The 27,286-nt window shown below is 43.2% G+C and overlaps 1 protein-coding gene across 4 annotated transcripts in view; it reads right to left on the bottom strand.

Annotated features, from left to right (window-relative positions):
• Window positions 1-2,378: 2,378 nt before the first annotated feature.
• FAM171A1 (family with sequence similarity 171 member A1) overlaps window positions 2,379-27,286 on the bottom strand; it is a 131,084-nt gene continuing 106,176 nt past the window's right edge. For 3 of the 4 annotated variants that reach the window (XM_025264363.3, XM_025264361.3, XM_044928095.2), the window contains 3 exons: window positions 9,572-9,688; window positions 6,088-6,202; window positions 2,379-5,392 (listed from right to left, as the gene is read on the bottom strand). In XM_025264363.3, coding sequence (XP_025120148.3) covers window positions 3,685-5,392; window positions 6,088-6,202; window positions 9,572-9,688 — 1,940 coding nt within the window. In that variant the 3' untranslated portion in view covers window positions 2,379-3,684. The remainder of the gene's footprint in view (window positions 5,393-6,087; window positions 6,203-9,571; window positions 9,689-27,286) is intronic. The other variant, XM_025264362.3, reaches the window with a different exon arrangement.

Here is a 27,286-nt window from a genome sequence, read left to right as displayed (position 1 = left end):
CTAACTATTCATTTTTATCTCCTTGTCCTCCAAATACAGAAGTCTGCAAAAGTAAAATTCAAGGGGATGAACATGAGAAATCATATATAGAGGTTATTGTATGTGTGGCTTGATTATTTTTAGATTTTATGCTCTATTTCCTTTTGGTTCTGGTTTCATTTTCTTGGGCACTCTGCCTCCCTGTTTTAGCATTATCTGTGCTTATACTAAATACAGTTCCCTAAAGCACAGGGTCTCTGTTGTTTAAATAATGTTATATATCTCCTGGCATGGTTTACCACACATAAATTCATTTCTTTCATTAATTCCTCCCCAGTCTTACTATCTGATTCAGCAAAGAAGTCACTCCATAATGGATCAGTGAGTGAAGTTCCAAGATGCATCTTCATTGTTTCAGTTACATTAATTAATCATTAATGTAAAAAACTCTCAACAAATATTTATGCTTTTGCCACTTGCAATAGGCTGGCTCTGACTGAAATCAACAAAAGCATTCTGCGAGAATCAATTATCAAATGGAATTTACAATTATGCATTTTATTATGATTTGTAATGCATTTTTAATTTAAATGCATTCATTTCCAGAGTGCAGGCCATGTATGAGACACACCACTGATTGTAGCTGAGTGACCTCAATTACTTAACCTCAAGCCTCCATTTAGTTAGGTGAAAAATAAAGAATAAACCCCACAAGATTTTGACAATTGAATGCATTGTTTCCAACATAATGTTTCCAGGTAGAGATTCAACAAACGTCAGCCAGATCTCACTCATCTCACCTGGGAGACAGAAACAGCGCCCGCTGCATCTTCTATGCACACTCACCTGTCTTTCCAGAAGAGAGCTATTTGTCTAGTCTCCTTAAGATGCAGGTGAAAACTCACCACTAGGTGGCAGAAGCAAGGTGCCTTTGACCGCTTTAGTTCTTCACGCAATATAACTGACCTGGAACTCTGTGATAAGATACATACACTGTTTCAAGTCCACACACTTAGGGTGCTCTTTCCAGAAAATTCGAGTCTGGTGACCAAAGTTGGCTCCCTGAGCAAAAAAGTTAGCCTCTGAGCCTCTTTTTGGATCAGTGTAAAATGAGTGAGCTTCATCTTTGGCAGAATCAATTTCCCTTTGGCAAATACACGGCCTTGTCTTTCTAGGAACAGTGTCTCATGCTTACGGCTGGCTGCTCCACGCTTTTCATTATCCTGCCTAACGAGAAGGAATCAGGAAAGCCCCCCTCCCCCAGTCTTCCTGCTGAATCGCACATCATTAGCACTGACAGGTAATGTGTTACACAGGTAACGTGCACTGGAAGTGAAGTTCTTCTTGGTACTAATGCTTTAAGGAGATTATGACAGCGGCAGCACGGCAGGTTGAGCTGCAAATGGGTGAGGACCTCTTGGCATTCCCCCATCACCTATGTCTGCTCCAGTATTCTTCCAGAGGCCACGTCTCTGGAGGGTAATTGACAAGTGGTGCTTACCTGGAGTCTTAACGGTGTCTGCCAGGGTTCACCTGCCACCTACTGGTGAGAATGTTCCCTTCTAAACAGTCCCTGACTTGTTCAACCACAGACTTGCATCTGTTCAGATACTTCAAAACACTGTCAGGAAATCTCTCAACCGTTTTAAAAGCAAAATACTAAACATCGACATTTGAGAATTTAAAATCATAAAAATCAGCTTGACTTGTTTTCTGCCTTGTGGAATTCATGACTAAAGATTTTATAACAAAACTAGTTTGCTTTACTTATTTCCACTGATGTGTTCTACATTGATGATTCCATGAATGGTTTTGATTAATAGTTTTCACACATCTGGGATGGTTCTGGTCATTTGAATGACATCGTTTTGACGCTGGATCAATACTGAAAAGAAAAGAACACACCAGTTTCTTGTAAAGTACGGAAACACAATAAAATGTTACCTTGTTTTCTTGAATGAAACTGAACAGCAAGGTGGGCCTTTATGATTTAACCACGTGTCAATTCCTAGGTGTCTTATGTGTTAGTTTCTTTTGTTTAATTTTTATTGGTGTATAGTTGATTTATAACATTGTGATAGTTTTAGGTGTACAGCAAAGTGAATCAGTTTTATATATATATATATCTATCTCCATTCTTTTTTAGATTCTTTTCCCAGAGTATTGAGAAGAGCTCCCTGTGCTACACAGTAGGTCCTTACAGTTTTCTGTTTTATATTTAGTAGTGTGTATGTGTCAATCCCAATCTCCCAATTTATCTCTCCCCACCATAGGTTAGTCTTTGAATGTAAGTCCAACAACTGCCCTTTCAGACTGCCAAGGAATGAAAAGAGAATTCTTAATGGCAACTCTATAACCAATAATGGCCCAGAATGAATGAAAAGGACCACAAGATAGGGTTTGTTTTTTTTTCTTCAGAGTTTATTCTGAGTTTTCATTTTTGGATAATCAAGCAGCTCTTTAAGGAGAATGCACAGAAGAGTCATTCTGGCACTTTTGGATAGTACATAAGATTTGTTTAATAGTCACATTCAGTCTACTTGCTCAGCCCATACTCCGTGTTTGGTGAGCAAGATCAGCCCATAGGATTTCAGAATTAATATGTAACCGTATATACAAACAGCCAATAAAACCATAATGGTGCCTAGTGGTCAAAGGGGTGGCGTGGGGGAGGGGATCACTAAAGTGTCCTCTAGGCTAGCTTAGCTAAACAGAATCCACGTCACACGTGAGGACGAGAGAGTACACTGAGCTGAAATGAGAATTCTGAGCACAAATGGGCACTTGGCAGCATGCAGTTGAAAGAAAAGGGGATCGTTTAATAACTTTATAAAATCCAGGCAGTTCAATCAAAGAAGTTAAGAAAAACAAACAAAAAAAGCAAAGTAAGGGACTGTCTGTCGTCACTGTAAAAAAGGCACTTGGAGTTAATGGGACCAGAATTGAAGGACTGGCAGCTGATTAAAAACTTCAGTACTATTTCATTAAAAGGCTTGGATGTTAAGAGGTGACACTCAGAAGTTCCTGAAAGGTGATATCGAAATAAACCACCGAGAAGCAGAACAGGTGACACGGAAGGAATTAAATCCTTACAACCTAATTGTGTGTGTGTGTGTGTGTGTGTGTGTGTGTGTGTGTATCTGTAAAAAGCAAATCAGAAACGAAATCTAACCAAAGCAAAAACCTAAGCAAAGTAAGACCACGAAGCAGCGATGCATAGTTTTCCTTTGAGATAATGCATACCTCCAGACACTAAGTGCCAAGCTAATTTCTCAATAATTATTTCACAGGAGCATTATCATGATAAAATGGATTCAAGCAATGCAAAAAGAGTTTCTTCTGTTCCCAGAATCTGGAGGAGAACTGAGGTTATCATCAGAACCTAGTGACATCAGGACATCATGTGTGGTTTTTCAGTGTCCTCCGGGGTGGACACATCAAGTCCAGGGAACGACACTGACATTCAGACAGACACTACGTTCAGCCCTCTTCCTGGAGGCGAGGCATCCTGTATCATCATCCTTTCTTCTGAGTAAGAACTTGACTTCCTCTCTAACACTTAGACAGCGAACAGGGTAACTGCAGAAAAAAGTCCACTGCCCACGGCAGACGTGGCTCGACTTCCTCCACACACAGGTAAGCGCTTCCTTAAGAAAGAATTTTTGGCAACTGGATCTGGTCCCGGGTTGGGTGGCTCTGGACAGCTCATTTGATGTTGAATGCCATCAAAGGTCTCTCCTCCCGTTTCTGCCACGGGCTCTTCTTGTCTTCGCCCTGGTCGTCGTCGTCCTCGTCGTCTTCCTCATCCTGTGGAGCGGATCTCCTCTGGTCGGGACTGGCCGCTGGCTCAGGGGCAACGTCCGAAATTCGCTTCGTCGTCTCCTCCTGCAGGCTGGGCAGCTGGCCGCCGCTCCTCCGGCTGGAGCCGTCCAGCAGGCACCGCAGAGCACTGTCCTCTGGTGTCCCGGCCGTGGTGCCGCCTTCGCTGCCGCTCTGGTCCATGTCCTCCAGGTACACGAGCTGCGTGTAGGCCGAGCTGTCCGCGGCCCTCGACTCCTTCTGCGGATGTTCCTGGACGGGTGGGTGGCTCTGCGGCAGAGTCGAGGGGTCTCCTCTTCCCTTCCGGGCGGATTTTGGTTCATTCATATCCACGCCAGAATCCAAACTGGCATCATTGCTTCCGTTCCTCCCTGCTCTTTGGAGATCAATGTAGGAATGTCTGACGTGCGCGTTGGACCGGCCGTCCAGGGAGACGAACCAGGCCCGGGGGTGGGGAAGGGGCTTCCCACCCCCGAGTTCCAGCAGCGCCTTTTCTGTCAGGAGCTGGACCTCGCTGTTCATCTGAGCCAAGGCCGCGTCGTTCAGAGATGCTGGGATGGAGAGCGACTCCGACATGGAAGCGCTCTGCGGGGTCCACTCCCGGGCGCCCGTGTCTTGCAGGTGCTGCTGCGAGATGGCCTGGCAAGAGAGGGGTTGCGCTTGGATCTGCGCGGAGGGGTGCGGGAAGATCCCTGCGTGCGGGCTGGACAGCTCGGCCTGCAGCCTTTCGATCTCCAGCTGCGGGTCGGCTGGGACGACCAGGGGCTGGCCCACGTACGAATGGTCCCCTGGGAGTTTCATGTAATGAGCCGGGATGACCAAGGCGGGTAATACTTTCCTGTAAACGCTGTCATTGACCTGGTCCACGGAACTACAGCAGATCAGCTGGCCGGGTCGCGGGAAAGAGGTAGGTCTTTCCAGGTGGTCCACGGATCGCGACATCATACATTCAGTAGGTCTGCGCTCCAGCAGCTGGTCTTTCTCCGGAGATGAAGGCGCGGGGTACATGTGTTCCTGAATGGTGAGCTTACTTCCTGTGGAAATGTGGGTCACGGAGGCCTGACTCTCTCTGTCCTGCTTTTCGAATAAAGGCTGCGAGAGCATGGCGTTGTAACTCCTTCTGTAATCACTGTTGCCAGGGGACTCGTAGCCTTCCCTTTCCATAGATTTCCTAGCCTTTAAGGGGAAGATCTCCACCGACTTATGGTAGTCTTTTCCCAACGTCCCACTCGGTGTCAGGTTGTCAAAGGAGATTTGGCTTTTGTCCTCTTCCTTATGAGACAGGAGCTCCTCCCGGGAGCTGAACTCCTGGGAGGTGCTGTAGGAGAGCTTCAGCATGGGTGTGTGCATGTCCACCTCCCCGTTGGAAGACATCATCTCTAAATGGACTCCACTCATCAGCTCCTTTGAGCCTGGGGCATCCGGGGGGCGGCCCTCGCTGGTGACAGAGAGTGGACCGGGGAATTCTGATTCCCGACGAGAAAACAGCAGGTTGATGTGTGACATGGAAGTTGACTGATCCCTTTTGGAACTCTCCAGGGTGGCGGGAAGTTGCAGTTTTCTATGGTGCTGGCGGGGTTTCAAGCACTTCCGCCTATGATCAAAGATACAAACCCCAAGATTAATATCTCAGAACAGTGAGGGTTCTAGCCTAAACCTAATTCTCAGTTCCCACAGGAAGAAATAAGACAACACTAATCAGCAGCCAGAAGCCTTCTCACCCTATACCCTCAGCCTTGTTTTGATGCTGAGGGCTGAAATCTGCAGACTGTACCCCAAGTGCATCCGCATTATTCATTCAAAAGCAGAGTCAACAATAACTATTCTCACAAGTCAATCAGATGAGGCATCACAGTAAGAAAAGTTTGGCTCTGTCCTTGAGAATATCATCTCTTGATTACCACTTAGGACTATTCTGAGGGAACTGCGACAACTGTTGAGCTTATTTTTTTATGACTCCTCTAAAAAAGACACTACACACAGTGTATCATCCCACTTTGTTTGCAACTTATATGACAGATATTCAGTTCTTGCTCAAAAAAATTTTTTTTAAATATTTATTTATTGGCTGCACTATGTGGCAATATGGGATCTTAGATCCTTGAACAGGGATCGAACCTGTGCCACCTGTATTGGATACTCAGAGTCTGACCCACTGGACCGCCAGGGAAGACCCTTAGATACATTGTTATGAGAAATAAAGTACCTCAACTCAGAAAAGGACCTCGATATCAATATTTGTGCAAGAAATTCCAAGTTAAAAAAAAAGCCCCAAGGATAAAACTTTACCTGCAATAATATAAAAGGAGACACAGCAAAACCAAAAGAATGAAAGCCATTCCTCCCAAGATGGCCAAAAGAAAGACTGTGTGATACGTGGTGATGTCCTGTGTGACAACTGGACCTGGAAGGTCAGAAAAGGGCATTTTAGATTTGTCAACACCTTTCACTAAAAAGAGAGCATAATGTTTTTCTCATTCTTCTTTGGTTTTGGCCATGTGTCATGTGGGATCTTAATTCCCCAACTAGGGATTGAACATGGGCCCTCGGCAGTGAGAGTGTGAAGTCTTAACCACTGGCCCACCAGGGAAGTCCCTTTTTTCTTATTCTTATTGGCTGAAGTGTGGAATGGGGGCCAGATGCAAATACCCTTTAGATGTGTGCCTGCAGCGTCACCATAATTCCCCTCAATGGAAAGGGATTTCCCAAACCATCACCAGAGCACTGTGAATACTCAAATTCTGTATGTAGCATCCACGGTCCCTCCTTAGCCAAGAAGAGAGCTGCATTTAGTACCATGTTCATCATTCTAAATACATGACCTTTGAATATAAGAAAACTAGATACATGATCATCATATCATGAGTGGGACTCATCCACTCAGAGACATGGCATGAAGACCTGGGGATTTTATGACACTACAGAAGGAAAAAACAAATCAAAACATGAAATTTTACTCACACTTTCCCTGGGCAATGATTACTATGTACTGAGCCCTTGGCCTTAACAAATCAGTTGAAATGTATGAAATCAATTTACTATGACTTAAAAAAATCTACAGCCTATTACAGGGACATCATGTGTTTCTAAAATGCCTCCTATTAAAAAAAATGACATCTTTCTAGTATCTTTTCAAAATGGCTAACCTGATGTGGCCACAGACCTCTCCAGAACTTACGGACGAGGTGATCAGAACTAAACCTATTTTCTGTTTAATTTACCTTGGGAAGAATCCCAAGAGGTACTTTAACTTACTCCTTATGTTCAATAGCAGTAAGAATCTGTCTTAACATTGCTAACAAGGGATTGACAGCAATAACGAAAATCTCCCCCAAATCACAACGTCTGGGCACTTACTGGTGTCTAAGTATACTGACAGTACACCAAAAGATGGGAAGGAAGGAATATAGTTATTACACAGAACATCACAGGAGCATTGTTATGACTATTAAACACCATAAAGACCCATTTATTCATTGATTTTTGATATTTTAAGGGATACATTTCTTTATAATCTTTAGGGGATAAGTCTCTTAAGCTAGATAAACCCAGGGAGACTTGTTGATTTTTGAAAATAGAGACATTACTTACGTTCAAAAGACAACATCATCCTCTCCCAATTATTAATCATTTCAATGGGGTGAAAGTGAATATTTAAAAAAGTTGGAAAAATTACTGACCACAATGGCCTTAACTGTTTACAGCCTTAATTGTTCAGAGGAACAATTTTTCTTTTTTTTTTAACACAGAGCAACCCCACAAACATAGGTAATACCTTGGCAGGGGTCACCAAGAAATCTGAGATACACATAAAAATCATTTCCAAACAATGGAAGTTCAGTCCTTCAAAGTACCTAAAATGTTATTATTTTATTGAGTTGGCCAAAAAGTTCTTTCAGGGTTTTCCCTAAGATGGTATGGGAAAACCTGAATGAACTTTTTGGCCAATCAAATATCTTCTGCTAAATGGAAATCTTTATAAAGATTTCCCTCTTTTCCTTCTTAACCAGAGAATGAAAGAGAAAACTCATAATTATTTTCTTGTTGGTTTTGGGTTCATGAAAGCACAGCATTGCTGTGATTTGTTTTAATAAAAGTGATGAGTGATGACTGTGAGATTACCAGTATATGTATTTCTACATTAAATGCCACCAGGGTTTATACTATATATGTTTTTATGGCTTTTTGTCTCTTCCTTCGTTGCTCCTCAGCAAGCTTGGGTCAACCTACATCTAGTAGTCTAGTTCTCTCTCTTCTTTACAGAAGTAGCTATTAATCTGTCACATAACACATCATCAGGGTTCTTGGAAATAGATCTAAAATAAAATTTAACTTTAATGCACAGGCTTTGGTTTTTAAGGACTTTCTTTCTTTACTCATAATCATATTCTAGACACTTCAGATTTGGAGACTGGGACATTTATGTACTCACTTCATGCCCACATGGCATGAACAATACAGTAAAGGGAAACACATTCTCTTAAAACCTAGATGTGAAGTGTACATTTTCTCAGGGTGGGACTATAAAGTAAAGGCAACAGATTTTTCAACACCCATCTCGGGTTGGTCTCTCTCAAATCAGTTACTTTGGGAGTCCTAAGTGTTCATTCCAGTGATAATTCCATTGATAAAATATTTTGTACTTCCATTTTGGAACTGCCTTCATGGTTAATTGACAAGGGTCAGCTTTTAATCATAGCACATCTTTTTAAATAAAGATTTAAAATTTATTTTTATTTTATTTTTTGAGGCCGACCATTTTTAATGTTGATATTGAATCTTTTACAATATTACAATCTATGTTTTGGCTTTTTGGCCCCAAGGAATGGGGGCTCTTAGCTCCCTGACCAGGGATCAAACGCGCAGTCCTGCATTGGAAGGTGAAGTCTTCACCACTGCACCACCAGGGAAATCCCCAGCATTTTGACCTAGCTCAACTACTTACTTTATTCACCAATCTTGGCGATCGGTGCGTTTTAGATATGTCTAAGAAAAATCAACAAAGGGACCCTTGGAAACTCTGAGCATGAAGACTGGCCACCCATGAAGAGTTTCACTAAGGATAGCAGTCCAAAGGAGACAGGGTCTAAAGGCAAGGCATTGCAAGTAATTGAAGCCATCACTGGAAAGACTTCTCCTAAGGTAACTATTTTGAAAAAAAAAAAAAAAATTCTAGAATACTCATAGGGATAAATCAGGGTGGTTAGGTTTAAAAATAAATTTACACTTTCAGTGAAAATATTGGTGAAATTAAATTTTAGGGGAAAATATGAGTTAATTCATCTATCCTGAATGGAGGAATATTCTTTTAGACATAAAACGACAGGTTTGCTTTTAAACCTTTCAGAAATGCCCAGTTGAGATTTTTGCCCCAGGAAGCCCTCAACAGTGACTTGCTGCTGGTCCCTCTAGTGAGCGCCTTTTCCTACGTCCTCTCTTCCACCAGGCCGCAGCTGTTTCAGGAATTAGGGAGGAGGTCTGAACCACTTCTGTGGGCTTTAGATTAAGAATTCCCTATGGCAGCTGTGTGAGCAGAACAGATTCGAGACAGGACTATTTTCTTTGCATTATTCTTACCCCGGATGGGGCAGTTCCAACCAGAACTCCCCCACCCCCACCAAATATCTTCTTCTCATCATTTGATTTTTCACACATTCAACCATGTTTTAAAAAGATGCAATCTCTCTGCTGAAGTCACTTTCAAAAGCACAGGTAGCCTGAACCCTCAAAAAAAACTGGTTGCCTTCAGTGCAGGTGTTGGGGACCCTGTTACCTGGGTTGGGAGGAGACATGGCAGCCACCCAGTACCCCAGCTGAGGGGCGATGTACGTCCACGTCAGCTGACTGCCTTCCTGGTGCACGAGGCCAAGACCGCTCTTCAGCCACGTTCCTGTGGGATGTGGAAAAAGACTTCAGCCAGATGCACGCGGAACTCCTAGTTAAGGCTTAAGCACATGGTACAAATCGCCTTAAGTTTCCCATTTAGAACCCATCAGAGAGCCAAAGGGTTCAACTCTTGTGGAGCAACTGCGTCTAGCTTTCAGGAAAGCGTTTTTCCTGGCCTTCCTGATTACATTATTCTCAGCCACTTTATCACACATCCCTGCTTCCAAACACAGATAATTTTAGCAGAAGCCTTTGGAGTTTACTCGTCTGTCACCATGGCCCATCTCCTCCAGAAGCCTTTGGAATTTAGAAGCAGAATAAAGGCAGCATAGAAAGGGTAGGCGGGAGGGGAAAGAAGTGGGGAAACTCCAGTCCTGTTTATATTCCTTATCCTCAAGCAAGTAAACGGATTTCCTATTTGGAATTGCAGACTGGTGTGATCAGAGGTGCTTCAGGAAGTTTAAAAAAAAAATATAGAGAAAGACTCTTTGGTCCCATCTTTGCAAATTCTAACCCAGAAGCCTGGCTCAGGTAAGTAGTTTATGAAGCTTCCAGTTGGCTCTGATGCTGAGAGACACCGAGTGAGTCCAGGTCAGTGCTGCCTTTCAGTTAATACTTTAAAGAGTATTTCACATTAGTGAGCACCTACTGTGGGCTGGCTCGTCACAGCAACGTGCTTTATACACGTTATCAGTAGTTTCACAACGACTCTACAGAAGAGGACTCATTATCCCCTTTTAGACACTGGAGACTAGTGAGACATGGAATTCTTCTGAGCTGTCCCACGGGTAGAGAGCAAAGCAGGGGCAGAGTAGGTCTGTCTGTCCTCAAGGTTGGTGCTATTTCCTCTACTCTGCCCTGCTGCCTTCCCTACTGAACTTGCCAGCATTTGCAACATTTTCACTTTGTAAGGTTCCCAGGGAGAGTGCTGGCTAGGGCCCCCGCCAGCCCATGCACACCCACTGGACCCACCAGCCCAGACATATGGGTCACTTACACAAAGCTCCCCTTATGATTGATCACCCACCCCCTGAAATGGCCATGTGTGGATTCCTGTCCCCTCCAGGCCTAAATTCATCAGCTATGCACCAAATATTCCACCTTCCGGTCTCCAAATCCCTGCCTTTCCTAGGTATATGCACACCACTGGGATTCCCAGATGGCACTAGTGGTAAAGAACCTGCCTGCCAATGCAGGAGACATAAGAGACTCGGGTTCCATCCCCGGGTCTGGAAGATCCCCTGGAGGAGAGCATGGCAACCCATTCCAGTGTTCTTGCCTGGAGAATCCCATGGACAGAAGAGCCTGGTGGGCTACAGGCCATAGGGTTGTGAAGACTCTGATATGACTGAAGCGACTTAGCATGCACACACAAGGTGGCGGGAGTGGATTTCCTTCCCCTCCGAGGGGAAAAAAAACAATACTTGGCAGGGCTTCTAGGGCCTATCAGTTGCCATAGCAACATTCAAATGTATTGGGTGGAAAGGTGCCCCAGCATGCCTCCCATCCCTTCCCCTCCCTCCCTCTCCCCACGTTACTCCTCCTTCCTCCCCCCAGCTTTCCTCCTCCTCCTCTTCCCCTCCTCCTCCTCTTCCCCCCTTCTCCTCTTCCCTCCTCACCCTTCTTCCTCCTCTTCCTCAAAGACAGGAGTTGAACAAAGAAGGAAGATGGGGGAGGCCAGGCATCAGTGGGTGCTTTGAATTGTCCGACCTCCCCATGCAACTGGCTGAACCATGGCTCCGGAGGATTTCAAGTTAGACGAGAAAATAAGCTGGAAGCTCTATGAAGTATGAGGATACACTGGCTGAAGAGCATCAAGCCAGAGATGGTCCAGCCACTCTGAGCTTCACACACTCACTCCAGGAGCTGCTGAGGAAATGGAAACCAGGGCACGTGACACATGCAGCTAAAGCGGTTCTGTGTTGAGTCAGAAAGTCTGCCTGAAGGCAGAGAAGGGATTGTTTGCCACTGCTTCCGGTTTTCCCCTGGGGAACCCGCGCTGTTTAGCTCATGACTTACACACCCCACCCCACTCCCACACGCTCTCCCACAGGAGCGGCCCCGCCAGGATCTCCTATCAGCCAGGAAGCGGCCTGCATTCTTTGGTTTGCAGTTTCCCTCAGATTAGATTCTTGAGTCACTGCTCTTCAAGTGGAGCGGATACGAGGTTAGGCTAAAGGGACCCAGAGGAAAAGAGATGGGGGCTCAGAGTCCTAATTCCTGTTGATCACTCAGGGGAAAGCCACCTACCTGGATGGCTATGTTGCCCTGGCTTTCTACAGCGCAGCACAGCCGCATCAACTGGAAATGGACTTTATTTTTCATATTTATTTGGCTGCGCCAGGTCTTAGTTGTGGCATAAGGGATCCAGTTCCCTGACCAGGGATCGAACCTCGGGACCCTGCACTAGGAGAGTGGAGTCTTAACCACTGGACAACCAAGAAATCTTGGGAATGGACCTTTTTTTTTTTTTTTTCCCCCCAGAAATGGACTTTTAAAATATCTCCCAGTTACACTAGGAACAAGCCTAGTGAGTGGACACACCCACACACCCACACACACACACATACCATACAGGCACTCGAGCCTATGATGCTGGTGGGAGCCAGAAAAGCCAGGAAGGCAGAACACCAGCTGCTTTGGGAGCACAGTGAGGAAGGGATGCCCCCTAGGGATGAGGTGGGCTCTGGCGAACAGGCAGGACTTCACGTGGGGGTGGAGGGTGGGGGCGAGCAGAGAGAAAGAGGAGGGAACAGAAGCACAGAGGGGTGCAGAGTGTAGTGGGCAAGCCTGATGCGTGATGCCGGGGACAAAAGGGAGGGAGCCCGGGGAGGGCTGGCGCAGGGGTCCCAGTGCCGTTAGCAATGAAAAGCCACCAGGACTCGTCCTTGGAGGCACAAAGGTGAGGTCAGAGTTGTTCCGACCACCTGCCCTTCCCCTACTTCTCCATCCCCTTAGTTCTTCCCAGGTTGGTCCTCCCAACAGACACTTTTACCCGAGTCCATGATTTTGCCCTCCACTGTTCCAACCTCATATGGTTTTCCTCTCTTCCAAAAGCTTACCCATCCTTCAAGATTCAAGTCACATCCTGTTTATCCTAAGTCCCTCTTGCACGTAGGGGCCTTCCAGGTCCCATCAACCTCAGGGCACATGTTACCGCGTCATCTGTTTTCCAGAAGCATACCTCACCTAAACTGCTAACCCAAGTCCTATATTCCTTCTGTCTTCTCAGCACCCAGAAATATTCCTGGCGTGGGAACACGGTGGTATTTGAGTGTGAAAGCCAGACGTGCAACCTCCTCCCCTGCCAAATAATATCAGATGACCTTCTGTGAAAAGCTGGGTGTGGTTGGCAGGAGAGATCTCCTTACGGGAGTGCAGTTAAGCTTGGGATTCTTCTCTTTCTGACCAGAGGGAACAAAGCCAGCTGGGAAAGAAGCATTTATTTCGGACTAAGTTTTCCGTAAAATGTACACGTGTTCAGTGAATAGAGGGTGACGCCATTTTAGGATTCAACAATCATGCTGTTGTTGGCAAAAACTATTTCCAAGCTTTCTGTGTTTTGCGGAAGGAAACTGGCTGCAGGGAACACAAGAATTAATGAATTGTGTACCAGAAACATATGCTTCTCATCGCTGAAATCCTGAGGGTGTTTTCCCACCTGAGGAACTGCACACATAAGAGATTCCTATACTCGTGAATGGGGAGCCGGTGCCTGGAATGGAGGCAGGACAAACTGACCTCTGCAGAGTCTCTTTTGTTGAGTGGGTTATGTGACTGCCGGACCTGCAGCCAGGGTACAAAGAGTGAGGACTTCCCGTTCCTGTGGGCACCTCAGCGCTGCTCAGACAGATCAGGGGAAGATCCATGCATGCCACCTTCATGCATGTGGCCACTGCCCAGGGAGGGTGGCTGACTGTGCAGTGGGTGTGTCAGGAGCAGGCGAGCTGGTGGCTGCTTGTGTCTCTGTGCTGACGGAGCGCTGTGCTGTGACAACTACGGAGGCTGCATGTGTGTGAAGGTGGGAGAGCCATTCTCTGGCATCACCGGAGGAATGAAATCCCACGGAACTAAAATTTCTAGATCATCAGCTTCCAAATTGTTTTTAAAGCATTTGAACTCTTTCTCTTTAATGGAATCTTTGTATTAACACAATTAAGAAATTAGTATATAAAACAGATAAACATATAAAAGACAAGCTTCTCTGCAAACAGATGGCGAGAACTCCCCCACCCTACAACCCCTGGGACATCTCCCAAACATGGTTTGGGAGTTATTCTTCCATAGAACTTGGGTCAGATTTGCCAAAGTTTGAAAAGGCAGTTTTCTATAATTCTAAAAAGTGTCATTTACTCCTGCCTCATAAAGTAGAATATAATTTTGATTTTTTCATGGTAATTCAGAGTTATTGTTATGATCAACTGATGCTGGTCCTTAAATATTGATGCCCTTAGGTCCCTACGGAGGAACAAAGTTGTTTGCTCTAATACTAAACAGTTTCAACCCTGACTGTGTTTTTCTTCCTTCTCCCACTTCCTCCCTCCCCTTCCCTCCCCTGCCCTTCCTATGTGCTTTTACCAGCTCTTCTCTCTCACCGCCACCAACTCCCATATCCCCACCAGGGAACCAGATAACCTGCTACATGAAGACTGCATCTAGAATAAAGTCCACAGGCAGCCACGTGACAGACGAACCCAGACGTGGAACTGAGATACTGTGAATCCAAGTTCACTACTTTGTTTCTTCAACACACACTCGCAGATCAGTTTTTGTCTGAATTCTCTAAAGTGAAACCTCGTACAAGGGAAAGATTCAGAGATCCTTTTAAGGAGAAAGACTTTAGTTACCTATACAGCTGGCAAGGTTTGTGGGTATAAGCACCATGAGGTCTTTACTTGGAAGCTGCACTGAACCACAATGCTGATTACACACAGTAATTGACAGGCTCAGAAAGATACCCCTTGCATTTAGCTTATAAGGTCTGATGGGATCTCTTAGCAATCACCAGGGGTGCCACTTTCTTGCTTGGTTACCAAGCAGGAATGAAACCAGCCTTTATTTGCAAAATATAAAGAAGAGTGAGTTCAAATTTTAAACAAATAGCGATTCAAAGGGAAAAGAACTCTAAAATGTGAAAAAAGAGCTCCAAACATAATATCTCATTAGAATATGACTGACAGGGTTCTGATTTTCCTTGCTTTTCCTGACTGGCCCACTTATTCTGCCTGGATGCCTCTATTTTATCTGCTGCACAAGCTCATCTCAGCATTTGGTAACAAGCAGAAAAGACTGTTAGGAGGAGCACTATTGGTTTTGAAAAGGAAACTGTAAGTGAACAACCTGCCCTTGTAATAGATGACACATTGTAGCTGGCAGCCTGCGCCTCAGCCAATATACAGAGAAAGACTCTTACAATGGGACTTGTGACCATGTCACACCTTGGGACACCAGGCAGATGAAAGTCCAGCACGATCAAGGACCAACTGACAGCATGGACAATTTGCCTTTCCTAAGATAACACCTAGTGTGAATTCCAGCTCTGCCGCTCGAGGAGGGTCCAGCTAGGGACAGGTAGTCTCTGGTGGCTGCTTCATACTTCCTTTGTCACATAAACAATAAACGCTTCATCACTTAAGCACTTGTAGTTGAGGATTCTACCAACATGCACAGCTAATGTATTCTTTTTTTTTTTTTAAGTCTGTATTGAATTTGTTACAATATTGTTTTATGTTTTGGTTTTTTGGCCCTGAAGCATGTGAGATCTTAACTTCAAGACCAGGGATTGGACACACACCCCCTGCTCTGGAAGGTACACTCTTAACTACTGGACTGCCAGGGAATTCCCCTAACATATTCTAATTGATGCATTTTTTTTTTTGTGAAAGAGACTGCAGTGATTTTGACTAGGTCTATAAGCTGGGATGCAAAGAAATGTCACAGCCATGCAGAAAATACATCTCAAAAAAGTTCTATCAATTTAAAGGTGAATATTCACTGTGAAATAGAATGCTTCTATTCCTACAACTTAACTGTTCACCATGAACTATCTGGAAACATTCATGGCAAGAGGTGAGAACACATACGTGCATGACACATGCATGAACTTGGATGGTAGGAACCTCTTCTGTCCTGCCCTTCAGCTGTTGGCTTTGGCCAATGACCATCTCCTCACTTAGGCTGTGGTGACTTCTGGTGAATAATGGATATCGTGGGCATTCGCATGTTTGAGGGCAGACTTCTTAAGAGAGATATACTGCTCAGGTCCAGAGTGAGTGCTTATTACTATTACTACTGATAATCATAGCCCGCTTCCCGCCCCCACTCCCCCACCCCCTGCTTCCAAGTATGTTGCATTTCTCTAGAAACCAGCACAAACTTACTTCCCAGGATTTCCATCTGCATTATCTTAAGCCATAACCTCTACTGCATTTTCCTACCAGCTGTACAATTAGAAGTGTCAAAGTCTGAGTCTGTTTTATCACATCCTTTAACAAAACCTTAGTGGGATGAGATCATCCAGAAAAACCAGAAAAGTCCACCAGCCCTTAAGTCACATTCATCGGTACAGCAGAAATAGCGACACTGCCTATTTTTATGACACTGTGGAGCAGCCTTCTTTTTTTCCAAATTAAAGTCTATGCCTTTGAATAGTATGTTCCCTTTCTTAGAATTATTTTTCCATGAACTCTGTGAGGAGGATATATTCCTTGTCAATTACACTGCAAAGTATTTATTTACCTGGTGGTCAATTATCTAACCATGCTAGTTGAGAGCAATGGAACTGAAGAGTGAAAGTCATATACAGATGGTTGGATTCCTGTAGCTTCAGGCAAGTACATTTCGGACCGGTTTAAAGAAGAATAAAATTAACGGTAACTCACTATAACCAACTACCTTCTGTTCAAAGCATAAAATCACAGGTATAATGAATAATTAGAAATTAAAACAAGAAGGGCATCTGTATTCAGCTATAACATGTTCCCTGGGTATTTTTAGGGCATATTTTGAGGAATAGATTCTTAAAAATAAATTTGATCCAAGCAACTGATTTTTTTTTTCTCCTTTAAACTTTAGCTGAGTGATCGATCACAAGGCTTACTGAAACAAATTTTAGGAGACGGCAGTAATGGGAAACTGTAAAGCTTCTGGCAGGGAGGGCTAGACAAAGTGTATGCCTTAAATAGGTAGCCAGAAGTATTAGCATGCATAATAGCATTAATAAAATTTAATGAGAGAATTTTCAATTTACTATAGGTATATATAAATTCCCAGAAAGTAGTATCAGAGTGGAGGCTAATTAAGCCCATATGGGGAGAAATTTTGTTCATTACCCACTAAATCTAACATTCATCTTGCAATTACATGTCAGATGGGGCTGGGTGAGGTACACAGTCCAGGATTTAGGAGGCATGGCCACTTATCTTCAGCATTAGAAGACTCATTCAAAATGAAGGGTGGCATAAGAGAGTGAGGCGACAAGCATCTGGACAGATGTGGTAAGATGCTCCCAACCAGCACTTTGTTCAAGAGCTTGGTATAGTGGAGATTTTGTTCAAATGCAGAATCTGATTCAGTGGGTCTTGGAGCAAATTGTGAGATTTTGGAGTTTGAATATACCCCCTGTCCAAGGATCACTCTCTGAGTAGCAAAGCTCCACATTATTTGTACTTTTGTGGGTGTGGTGAATCTTTCAGAAAACCCTAGAACCATTTCCTACAATGTTGCCGGGGTGCATCAGCTGGGTGGCTAGTACTTGAAGCAACCTCAGAAATATTTCTAATATATTTCATGAATAATCTAGTCGCTTGTCAGACGGCCGATTGGAAGTTGACACATATCTGAGTTCACTCCATAGGCTGCAGTGCATGAAGGCTTAGTGCCTCCGAGTGAACTGGTTGCTGTAGGTGTGGCCAAATTGGTTCCAATCTGGTGACCTCTGTGTTGACCATTTTTTTCTGCCCAGAATGTTCTTGCCCCCCAAGACAGTCCCATGTTAGGTTCCTATGTGTCCTGGCGTCTCAGCTCAAATAGCACTCCTCCAAAGCCTCTGTCCAGCCAATCATTCTCCCTGACATCACCCTGCTTAAATTAAATTGTCCTACAGCACTTACTTAATGCCAACAAAGTAAACTGGTTCATTGCTGTCTCCTCCATTCAGAACAAAAATTTCATAATTACAGGTGCCTTCCTTGACTTGTTTTGTCATTCAGTTCCGTTCAGTCGCTCAGTCGTCTCTGACTCTTTGTGACCCCGTGGACTGCAACATGCCAGGCCTCCCTGTCCATCACTAACTCCTGGAGTTTACTCAAACTCATGTCCATTGAGCTGGTGATGCCATCCAAACATCCCATTCTCTGTTGTCCCCTTCTCCTCCAGTTTTCAATCTTTCCCAGCATCAGGGTCTTTTCCAATGAGCTTTGCATCAGGTGGCCAAAGTATTGGAGTTTCAGTTCAGCATCAGTCCTTCTAATGAATATTCAGGACTGATTTCCTTTAGGATTGACTGGTTGGATCTACTTTCAGTCAAGGGACTCTCAAGAGTCTTCTCCAATACCACAGCTCAAAAGCATCAATTCTTCAGCGCTCAGCTTTCTTTACAGTCCAACTCTCACATCTATACATGACTACTGGAAAAACCATAGCCTTGACTAGACAGACCTTTGTTGGCAAAGTAATGCCTCTGCTTTTTAATATGTTGTCTAGGTTGGTCATAACTTTTCTTCCAAGGAGTAAGTGTCTTTTAATTTCATGGCTGCATTTTTTCTCACCGAAAGCCTAGAACTGAGTAAAGTCTGGCACAAAGATGTTCACTATCTATTTGCTATAATGAGTGAATTGTTCATTTTTTTAAAAAGAGAAGCCAAGAACAGAATTCCCCAGGAAATCTTTCAATATTTAAATGTTGGCAGCAAATTAAAACAAAACAAACAAATAAATGCCCCAAATCAACTGTATGGGCCAAACAAAATATCTGGGAATGGATAGTTGCTCTGCATCCCCAGATCCAGTCCATTATTCTGTTAAGCCACATTAAGTCTTGGCATAGAAGGAGGAATGCACCAAAATCTGATATTCTAGAACAGGAAGAGGATTTAAAGCCTGAAGGAAATTGTGTTTTGAATCTCCCCTTCTCCATTCCTAGGATAACATACATGTGTACCAGGTACTTCCCTGTGCTGGATTTCAGCTTCTTTCTGATTAAGAAAGAATGTAGGGTTGCTATGAAAACAGTGATGAAAAATGTTGGTTTATGGTCCTACCTGTTTTACTAATGAATGAGCTCAGCTGAGAATGAGTAGACAATGAAAAAAAAAACCAAACAACTTCCCCCAAATGGTCCTATATTTCTTCCCCTCCAATTTAGGTGTATTTCAAACTGCTTATATGAAATGGCAAGTTGTAATGCAGGGATCAAACCCATGTCTCCTGCACTGGCAGGTGGATTCTTAACCACTGGACCACCAGGGAAGTCCTGGGTATTCAATTTAAAGATACTAAGGCTTCACTGTACTTGTACATCTTGTCTGTCTCCCTTATATCATGCTTTACACAAAATGCACAAACTAAATATGGGCTGAATTAGAACAATGATGATTATAATAATTATTAATACTTACAGAACACTTAACCCAGTACTACGCACCACTGTAAGGGTTCTCCGTTCTCAACAATTTTATGAGATGGGAAATGATAACTATTATTCCCATTTTACAGATGAGAAAACTGAGGCCCTGAGAGATTAACGGACTTGCTCAAGATCCAGAGGAGCCAGTGTTTACATCCAAGCTGTGTCAATTGCTGGGCTACAGCCTGCCTGTATTCGATACACTCTTGCCAAATGCTGTACAACCAGTGCAATATCCTGACCTATGAAAAAGAATTTTTCTCATTTCCGTGGAGATCACTGAAAACTGAAACTATTTTTTAAAAACTACTTGGTTTTAAAATAAATGATGGCAGCTTTGCCTTCCTAATTATTTTTCACCCAGGCCAATCTCAGAACGAGTATATTACTAATAGATGCAGTGCTTCAAATCCAGGCCAAAGGACAGCAAAGCAAGAAGGTTCTGAGGATCTCAGGTAGTAGGAAGAATACACACCTGCCACAGATAATCCACAAAGTAATTATTCTATAAGTGGTAATTAAGAGTTGACTACAACATAAGACATTTTCTTTCAGGAGGAACATACTGATCTATATACACTCTGAGGCCACAAAGTGGGCAACCATCATTTGTAAAACTTGCCAAAAATTGTTTCCATTCAACACCAGCATGAAAAGTTCTCCTATATAAATGGACCCTTTAGGAAAATTAAGTCTCTAAGGATAGGATGTTGAAACAAAGTGGACCTGAGCTATATATGGCTATAATTTAGCTAAAGTGATGGCATTGTTTTCTAAACTCTCATTTTTTTGTTGTTGTTGGTGGGGCTGGCTACAAACACAAAAGGCTTAACAATTTTTAGGAATGGACTGATAGTACAAGAGTGTTTTTTGAGTTGCTAGGCAACATCAGGAAACAAATGTCCATGTTCTGAGATCACTCAGCATTCGGTCTCCCTGTGGGCAGTGTATGTGCTCCATGGCCAGACTCCGTTCCACTCGGGCAACAGGAGTAGAACATCCCAACTGTGATGCTGATGATCTGGAGCAGCCAAAAGACACCAATCTGTGTCTCAAAAGCAGGTCACATTTTGCTGGCCACCTGGCAGCTGAGGTCTCTGGCCCAAGTTTTTGCTGGACTGGCATCATTTATCCAGATTAAGTCCTACACTTTTAATGGTTCTTTTCTGTTATTTCACTTCAATTAGCTTTCTCTGCAGGTAAATTATCTCCCCCCCCCCCCCCACTGTATATCTAAGGGAAGCCTGATTCACTGGTATGGACAATTTTTAAAAACTGAAGTACAGTGGATCTACAATGTTGTGCCAATCTCTGCTTCACAGCAAAGTAACTCAGTTTTACACATGTGCACATTATATCTGAGAACACAGAGACTCTTTTCCTGAGAATTATTTCTTTGTTTCTAAGAGATCACCTTCATGTGAGAAGACCCATTTCAGGTGATCTTTCTCAAGGATATACTGACATTGTACTTCAACAGGTAAGTTTGCTTCTTTCTTTGTTTAATTCCCTTAACTATTGAGTCTGGTCATTTTGGAAAAAAAATTATAAAGATGATATGCATGGTTCTAAAGTTAACATCACAGATGTAAATACATACTTAACTTTTAGAAACATGAATTCCTTTCTTTTGTTCTAATTTTTGCCCACACAATGCCCTAAGGCTCATTCTTGTCATTCAGTCACTACACCTGTCTGACAATTTGCCACCTGCTATGTAAGATGCATGGCTCACAGTATATACAGAAAAAGACACACCAGTAATATTTTCATTTTCTTTAAGTGACAAATAGAATATAGTGTTTTAAGAACTCCCATCCTTTTCTCCCTTTGAGAAACAATGAAATGTAACAAAATCCTAGATCTGTACTTTAAATCAAGCTCCATTGTCAGGGATAGGCTGGCCATGACTTACCTAAAAGGGCTAGTTCGATGAGCAACAGCATCAACAGTAAAGCTCACCATCTATGCAGAGATGAACCCACTACCGGCCAATTATGAGCGAGTATCGCTGAATGCCTGATACGTATGTGCCATACATAAGAAGCTGGTTCAGTAACCAGCATTTCTATAGCAACGCACACTGCTCTGCAGGCTGCGTTCTGGGAAGGCAGTTAAAACTGGATTCTGCAATGTAGCTTCACTTGGCATCTGCTTTGATTTTTGTCACCTCATTAGAATGAAAGTATTCAAACCAAGTAACCCAAGTTATTATGAAACAGCAGCAACTTATCATAGAGAGGATCTTAAAGCATGATTTCTCGGCCATGCAAGGTCAGTCGGTCACTTTCAATTCAAACCACTGACCTGGTTTGCTTTTTCATAAGTGACCGTTCCCCAGGGCATCGAATCAGATTGCAGTCTGACCACCTGGGACACGGGGCAGCCATCTGCTGTCCCAGTTACGAGCTAAAGAGAGGAAATGCTATAAAAACAAGCCAGCACACCATCTTTTACCGTCCCGAAAGCCTTGGCTAAGATGCATTCACCATAACCAACAAAACTGCATTTGTCCTACTGGGGAAGAAAAGCAGCTTCTTTCAAAGGTCAAACTGGCCCCTGCACATTCCTGATGAGGTTGCTGTATCCCATCCCCTCAGACACACTTGCATACTCAGGCCCCAGGTCCTGGCACTGTACTGCTTTGCAAAAGAGACAGCATCATCAGAAGATCACGGGTTAAAGAAATCTGCTAATTCGTCAAAGGAAAAGACGTACATCACTGAATAGAGGCCCCACCTTGTACTGTAAATCAAATGGCATTTTAACAGGGCAGCTGCAGCAAGATCGGCACTGCCAGGAAATGCGGCAAAAGTTTTGACTCTAATGTGTGCAAGTCAGGCTTTTAAAAAAAATCTTTTTTCCTGAGAGTCCACACCACTATCAACCAATTCATACTGTTGTAACATTTTAAACAAAATCCAGCTTTACTTCTGTTCTAGGAGACCATTTATCTATTAGGTCACCCTTGTTTGAACATGTGGGTTAAAATACAGAGATGATAATTTTTTTAATGGGAAATTCTTTGCCTGTTCCAAAACAAAATAAAAAACCAAAAAAACCAACTGTCATTCAAGAAAAAGAAAACTGTGAAAAACAGTAGCACCAAATCGAATCCACTCTAATGGTATTGGGAAGGGAGTATCTCTAATATATGCCAGAGAGCATGTGGAGAAAAAGGAACCCTCCCACACTCTTGGTGGAAATGTAAGTTGGTGCAGCCACCATAGAGAACAGTATGGAGGTTCCTTAAAAAACTAAAAATAGAGCTACCCCATGATCTAGCATTCTTACTCCTGGACATATATCCAGAGAAAACCAAAATTCGAAAAAATATATGGACCCCAATGTTCACTGCAGCACGATTCACAATAGCCAAGACTTGGAAGCAACCTGGATGCCCAACAACAGATGAATGGATAAAGATGTGGTTCAAATATACAACAGAATATTATTCGGCCATAAAAAGGAATGAAATAATGCCATTTGCAGCAACATGGAAGGACCTAGAGATTATCATACTAAGGTCAAGTAAGTGAGACAAAGACAAATTATCATATTATATCACTTATATGTGGAATCTAAAAAAAAAAAAATGAAAGTAGGTACCTCTACGTTTCTCTCATGAGTAAACTTTCAGTTATCCAGCAGTCAGGAATGGAAGTAATTGAATTAGCATTAAAAAGCATATTGCCCTATAACCAAGGTGTTATCACTAAGCATCAGCTGTCATTTGGGGTAAAGTGCTGGAAGGCTGCCTGGATAACAGGAAGTACAGACTGACTGAATCAGGCACTCTTTTTGGCCCTGCAGATGGAGAATACACCTGCATTTTAATAATAAGTGGTAAGAACTCCCCTATGGAATGCATCTTAGATCAGGGGTCACAAAATTTTTCTGTAACAGTCCAGATAGCAAATACTTTTCACTTTGTGGGAACAACTCTGTTGGTGCAGGAAAAGCTCTCACAGACCTAACATGAACAAACAGGCATGGTTGTATTCTAATGTTTTACTCCACTTGGGCTGCTATAACAAAATTAACTGGATGGCTTATAAACAACAGAAATGCACTTCTTCATTCTGGGGGATGCCAAGTCCAAGATCAAGGTGTTGGCTGATTCAGTGTGGTTTCATTGGTTCACGGAGGGGCCTTCTCATTGTGTCCTCACATGCTGTGTCCTCTCATGTGGAACGGCTGGGAGCCCTCTGGGGCCCCTTTCATAAGGTGACTAATCCCATTAACGGGGGCGGCACCCTCATGACCTCCAAAGGCCCTACTTGGCTAATACCATCATCACTTTGGGCATTAGGATTCTAACATGAATTTGAAGAGAACACAAACATTCAGTCCATAGCACTCAATAGAATTTTATTCAGGGATGCTTAGATTTCATATAATTTTCATGTGTCATTAGATACTCCTCTTCTTTCTTCAAACATTTAAAAGTGTAAAAACCGTTCTAAGCTTTCAGGCCATAGTTTGTTGACCCTTACTTAAATGAGGAATTCTTAATGGATTCACAAGTTACTGTTTCTGGCTGTTAAACACTTTGAAATTCAAGTACTTTGATTTACTTGAAAAGTAGATCAATTAAAGTGTTAAACTGGTTTGGAATGATAATTGTATTTGAATCAATCATAAATAGTAGATAATTAGTGTTCCTATAAGATGTGTTCCTATTTTTTCCCCTGATCTTATAATACTCTTGGAACTTTTCATTTAACTGCAATAATTTAATTTCTACTTAAATAATGACATTATGGATTATATATAATAGTAGAAACACCCTTATGAAATATGTAGGCTTCTGTTGAGCTTAGTAAGTTAAAGAACATATGATTTCTTTGAAATGTCCATCCAATCTTAAAGACAAAGTTTTCAGAAAACTTGTTCTAATTCATCTGGTCACTTTTGAATGACTTTCCAAATGTTACCTTTTCAAACAATCTGTTGGAGCCTGGAATTCGACAGTTACAATTTTCACTGTATATGCTAAGTGAAAAAGACCATTTAAGTGGAACTAGATCACCCATACAATGAAGATTCTCAATGACAAAAGGCTCAATGCCATCGAGATTATTTCCAGAGAGGAAGTAGAGAATTGGATAACTTACGTTTTAGAGGCTTCATGACAATGCACATTTCTTTGTTTTCACTGATTTCTACAGTGTATTAACTCCCTTTAGCTCCTGTAATAAACAACCACAAACTCAGGGGCTTAAAATGACACAAGTGGGTCTTCTCTTATTTCTAGAGATCAGAAGCCTGAAATCGGTTTCACTGGGCTTAAGTCAGAGGATCAGTAGGGCTGGTTCTTTCTGGAGACTGACGGAAGAATCCATTTCAGTTTCTTGTTTCCAGCTTCTCATGGCTGCTTCTGTTCCTTGGCTTGTGGTCCCTTCCTCCGTTTTCAAAGTGCATCCCTACAATTTCTGCTTCCATTATTATGTCGCTATCTCTTCTGATTCCTCCTGCATCTTGCTTATCAGGACTGCTGTGATTACAGTGGATCCATGAGGATAATCCAGCAGAATTTCCCCATCTCAAGATTCTTAACTGAATCACATCGGCAAAGTCCTTGTACCATATCAAGTCATAGTCACAGGGTCCAGGGGTTAGGATGTGGAGCTTTTTGGGGGAGGGGACAATTTTCCAGTCTACCACAGACATCAAACAAAAAAATTTTAAATAAGCTTTTGATCTTTGTGATCTGTATACAAAATAAACTAATGACAGCAAGGATGCTGCTTCTACAGACCTGTGCCATATTGTTATGATGAATCTGTGTATGACTCCCTAGTGAAAGCATCACTGTATTAGGAATACAGCCTTTTATACCCCAGTCTTATTTATCCATATTCAAATACATCCATTCAAAAATGAAGAGGCAGGAAGGAGTAGAAGAAGCATAGCAGCAGGGATAGAAGCTCTAGGGTGGAGAAAATGCAGTACAACTGTTCTCTCTCCAGACAACCACTCAAAGCATCATTCTTTAAACATATAGATACAGGTCTAAACATATACAGATATAGATATATAGATATGTAAAGGTAAATTCTATGTATAGAATCATCTTTTACCAATCTTATAATATCTTAAACTGCTCTGAATCTTAAAATATCTAAATGCTCCTCATCTGATTCAATCATTCAGCAAACATTTTAGCTGGGTGCCTTGCAAGTACCAGCGACTGTTCTGGATCATGAAGATTCAGAGATAAGGAAGACTCAGTGAGGACATGGATAATGACTGAGACACTGTAAGGCCATGTTCTTACAGACTTCTAGTGCCACCGCTAAATGGACAACATGCTTAGGAGGGACCAAATTATTGGTCAGAGGATAGAGAAGGTAATTTGAGAGACTCTGCTCGTGCAATCATGCAGTGTGACAAGTGATGAGGGGACCAGGTACATCCAGGGAATAGCACGCAATTGGGTGTGGGAGCAGTGGAGGGTGTGCAGGAGACAGAGGCTGAAAGTGAGCTGGAGAGCTGGGCGGGGGCAGCTCTGAAGACATCTGTGTGCCGTGCTGAGTGTGGACAGCCTCATGATGAGTAGCTCTGGGACACTCTCACGGGGCAAAGGGTCTGTGGTTCTGACAGACAGCCCAGTGGCAACCCAGAAGCCCTGGTAGAGGGAAGGAGAGTGGCAGACAGGCAGACAGCTGCAGGAACTGGTCAGAAAGAAGGCAGAGTCTATACCCAGACAGAGGTTAATGAAGGAGATGAGAAGGTAGGTTGAAGAAACGCTGATCTGACATCAGCACGATCTTGCAAAGGACCAGACATGGCTGCCAGGGGTGCAGGGAGGTGAAGCAAAAGAATAAATGAGGGGGGGGTGAACGTCCCTCTGGGCTCTCAATGTAGGGGGGCCTGGTTTGATCCCTGGTCAGGGAGCTAGATCCCACATGCTGCAAAGAAGATTCTGCCTGCTGCAACTAAGACCTGGAACAGCCAAATAAATAAATATTTAAAAAAAGAATAAATGTGGGGTAACTTAAATGAACAGGCATAAAGGCAGAAGCATGCCTGTCTGTTACAGGCACATGAATCTGAGTTTCCTGAAGGATATCTAAAGACAGATGTCTAATAGACAGTCAGGAACACAGATCAGAGAGCAGACTTGGGTGGATGGGTGGTTGTGCGAGTATGAGAAGTCAGAGGATGTAGCCCCAGTGACTGCATATAAAGTGAATTAGGAGCTGGGCCCAGGGCAGAGCCCATATGGCAGGAGAGGAGGGCCCTGAGGGACACTGAGTCAGAGAGCCAAGGGAGGTGGGCCTTCCTGTCTAGAGAAAAGAAACCATCTAATGCTTCAGAGACATAAACGGGATGAAGAGGTCACTTGATTCCACAATCAGGCAGCTGCTTCTGAGTATCACGACTGTGGTTTCAGGAGACTGGGAGACAGAAGCAGGATTGAAGTGAGTGAGAAGTGGGAGAGCATGTGGACAACAATCCTTCAAGAAATCTGGGCTAACTAGGACTTCCCCGGTGGTCCAGTGGTTGAGAACCTGCCTTGCAATGCAGAGGATGCGGGTTCAATCTCTGGTCAGGGAACTAGGATCCCACATGCTGTGGAGCAACTACTGAGCCCATGCCCCTAGCTACTGAGCCCGTGCCCCTAGCTACTGAGCCCGTCGCTGCAACCAGAGTCTGTGTGCCACAGTGAAAAATCCCACACGACACAACAAGAATCCTTCATGCTGTAACTAAGACCCAACACAGCCAAATATGTAAATAAATAAAAACTGAGCTAACAAGAATCTGGAAAGAACTGGTCTGGATGTCATGGTTTGAGAAACCCTTCTGCAGAGTGCTAAAGAAACCCTTATCTTTGTTTACTGAATAAACTCTTAAGGCGTACTATGTACCAGGCACTGAACTAAGCTTCTTACAAATATTAACTCATTATTCCCTGGGGAGGTTAACTTGATGTGTCAAATTAATTAGGTCACAGCACTCAGATATTTG

This window comes from Bubalus bubalis, chromosome 14, assembly GCF_019923935.1.
Source record: "Bubalus bubalis isolate 160015118507 breed Murrah chromosome 14, NDDB_SH_1, whole genome shotgun sequence".
Classification (NCBI taxonomy): Eukaryota; Metazoa; Chordata; class Mammalia; order Artiodactyla; family Bovidae; genus Bubalus; species Bubalus bubalis.
Note: the sequence above shows the minus strand (reverse complement) of the source record. Positions and strands in the feature narration are given on the sequence as shown.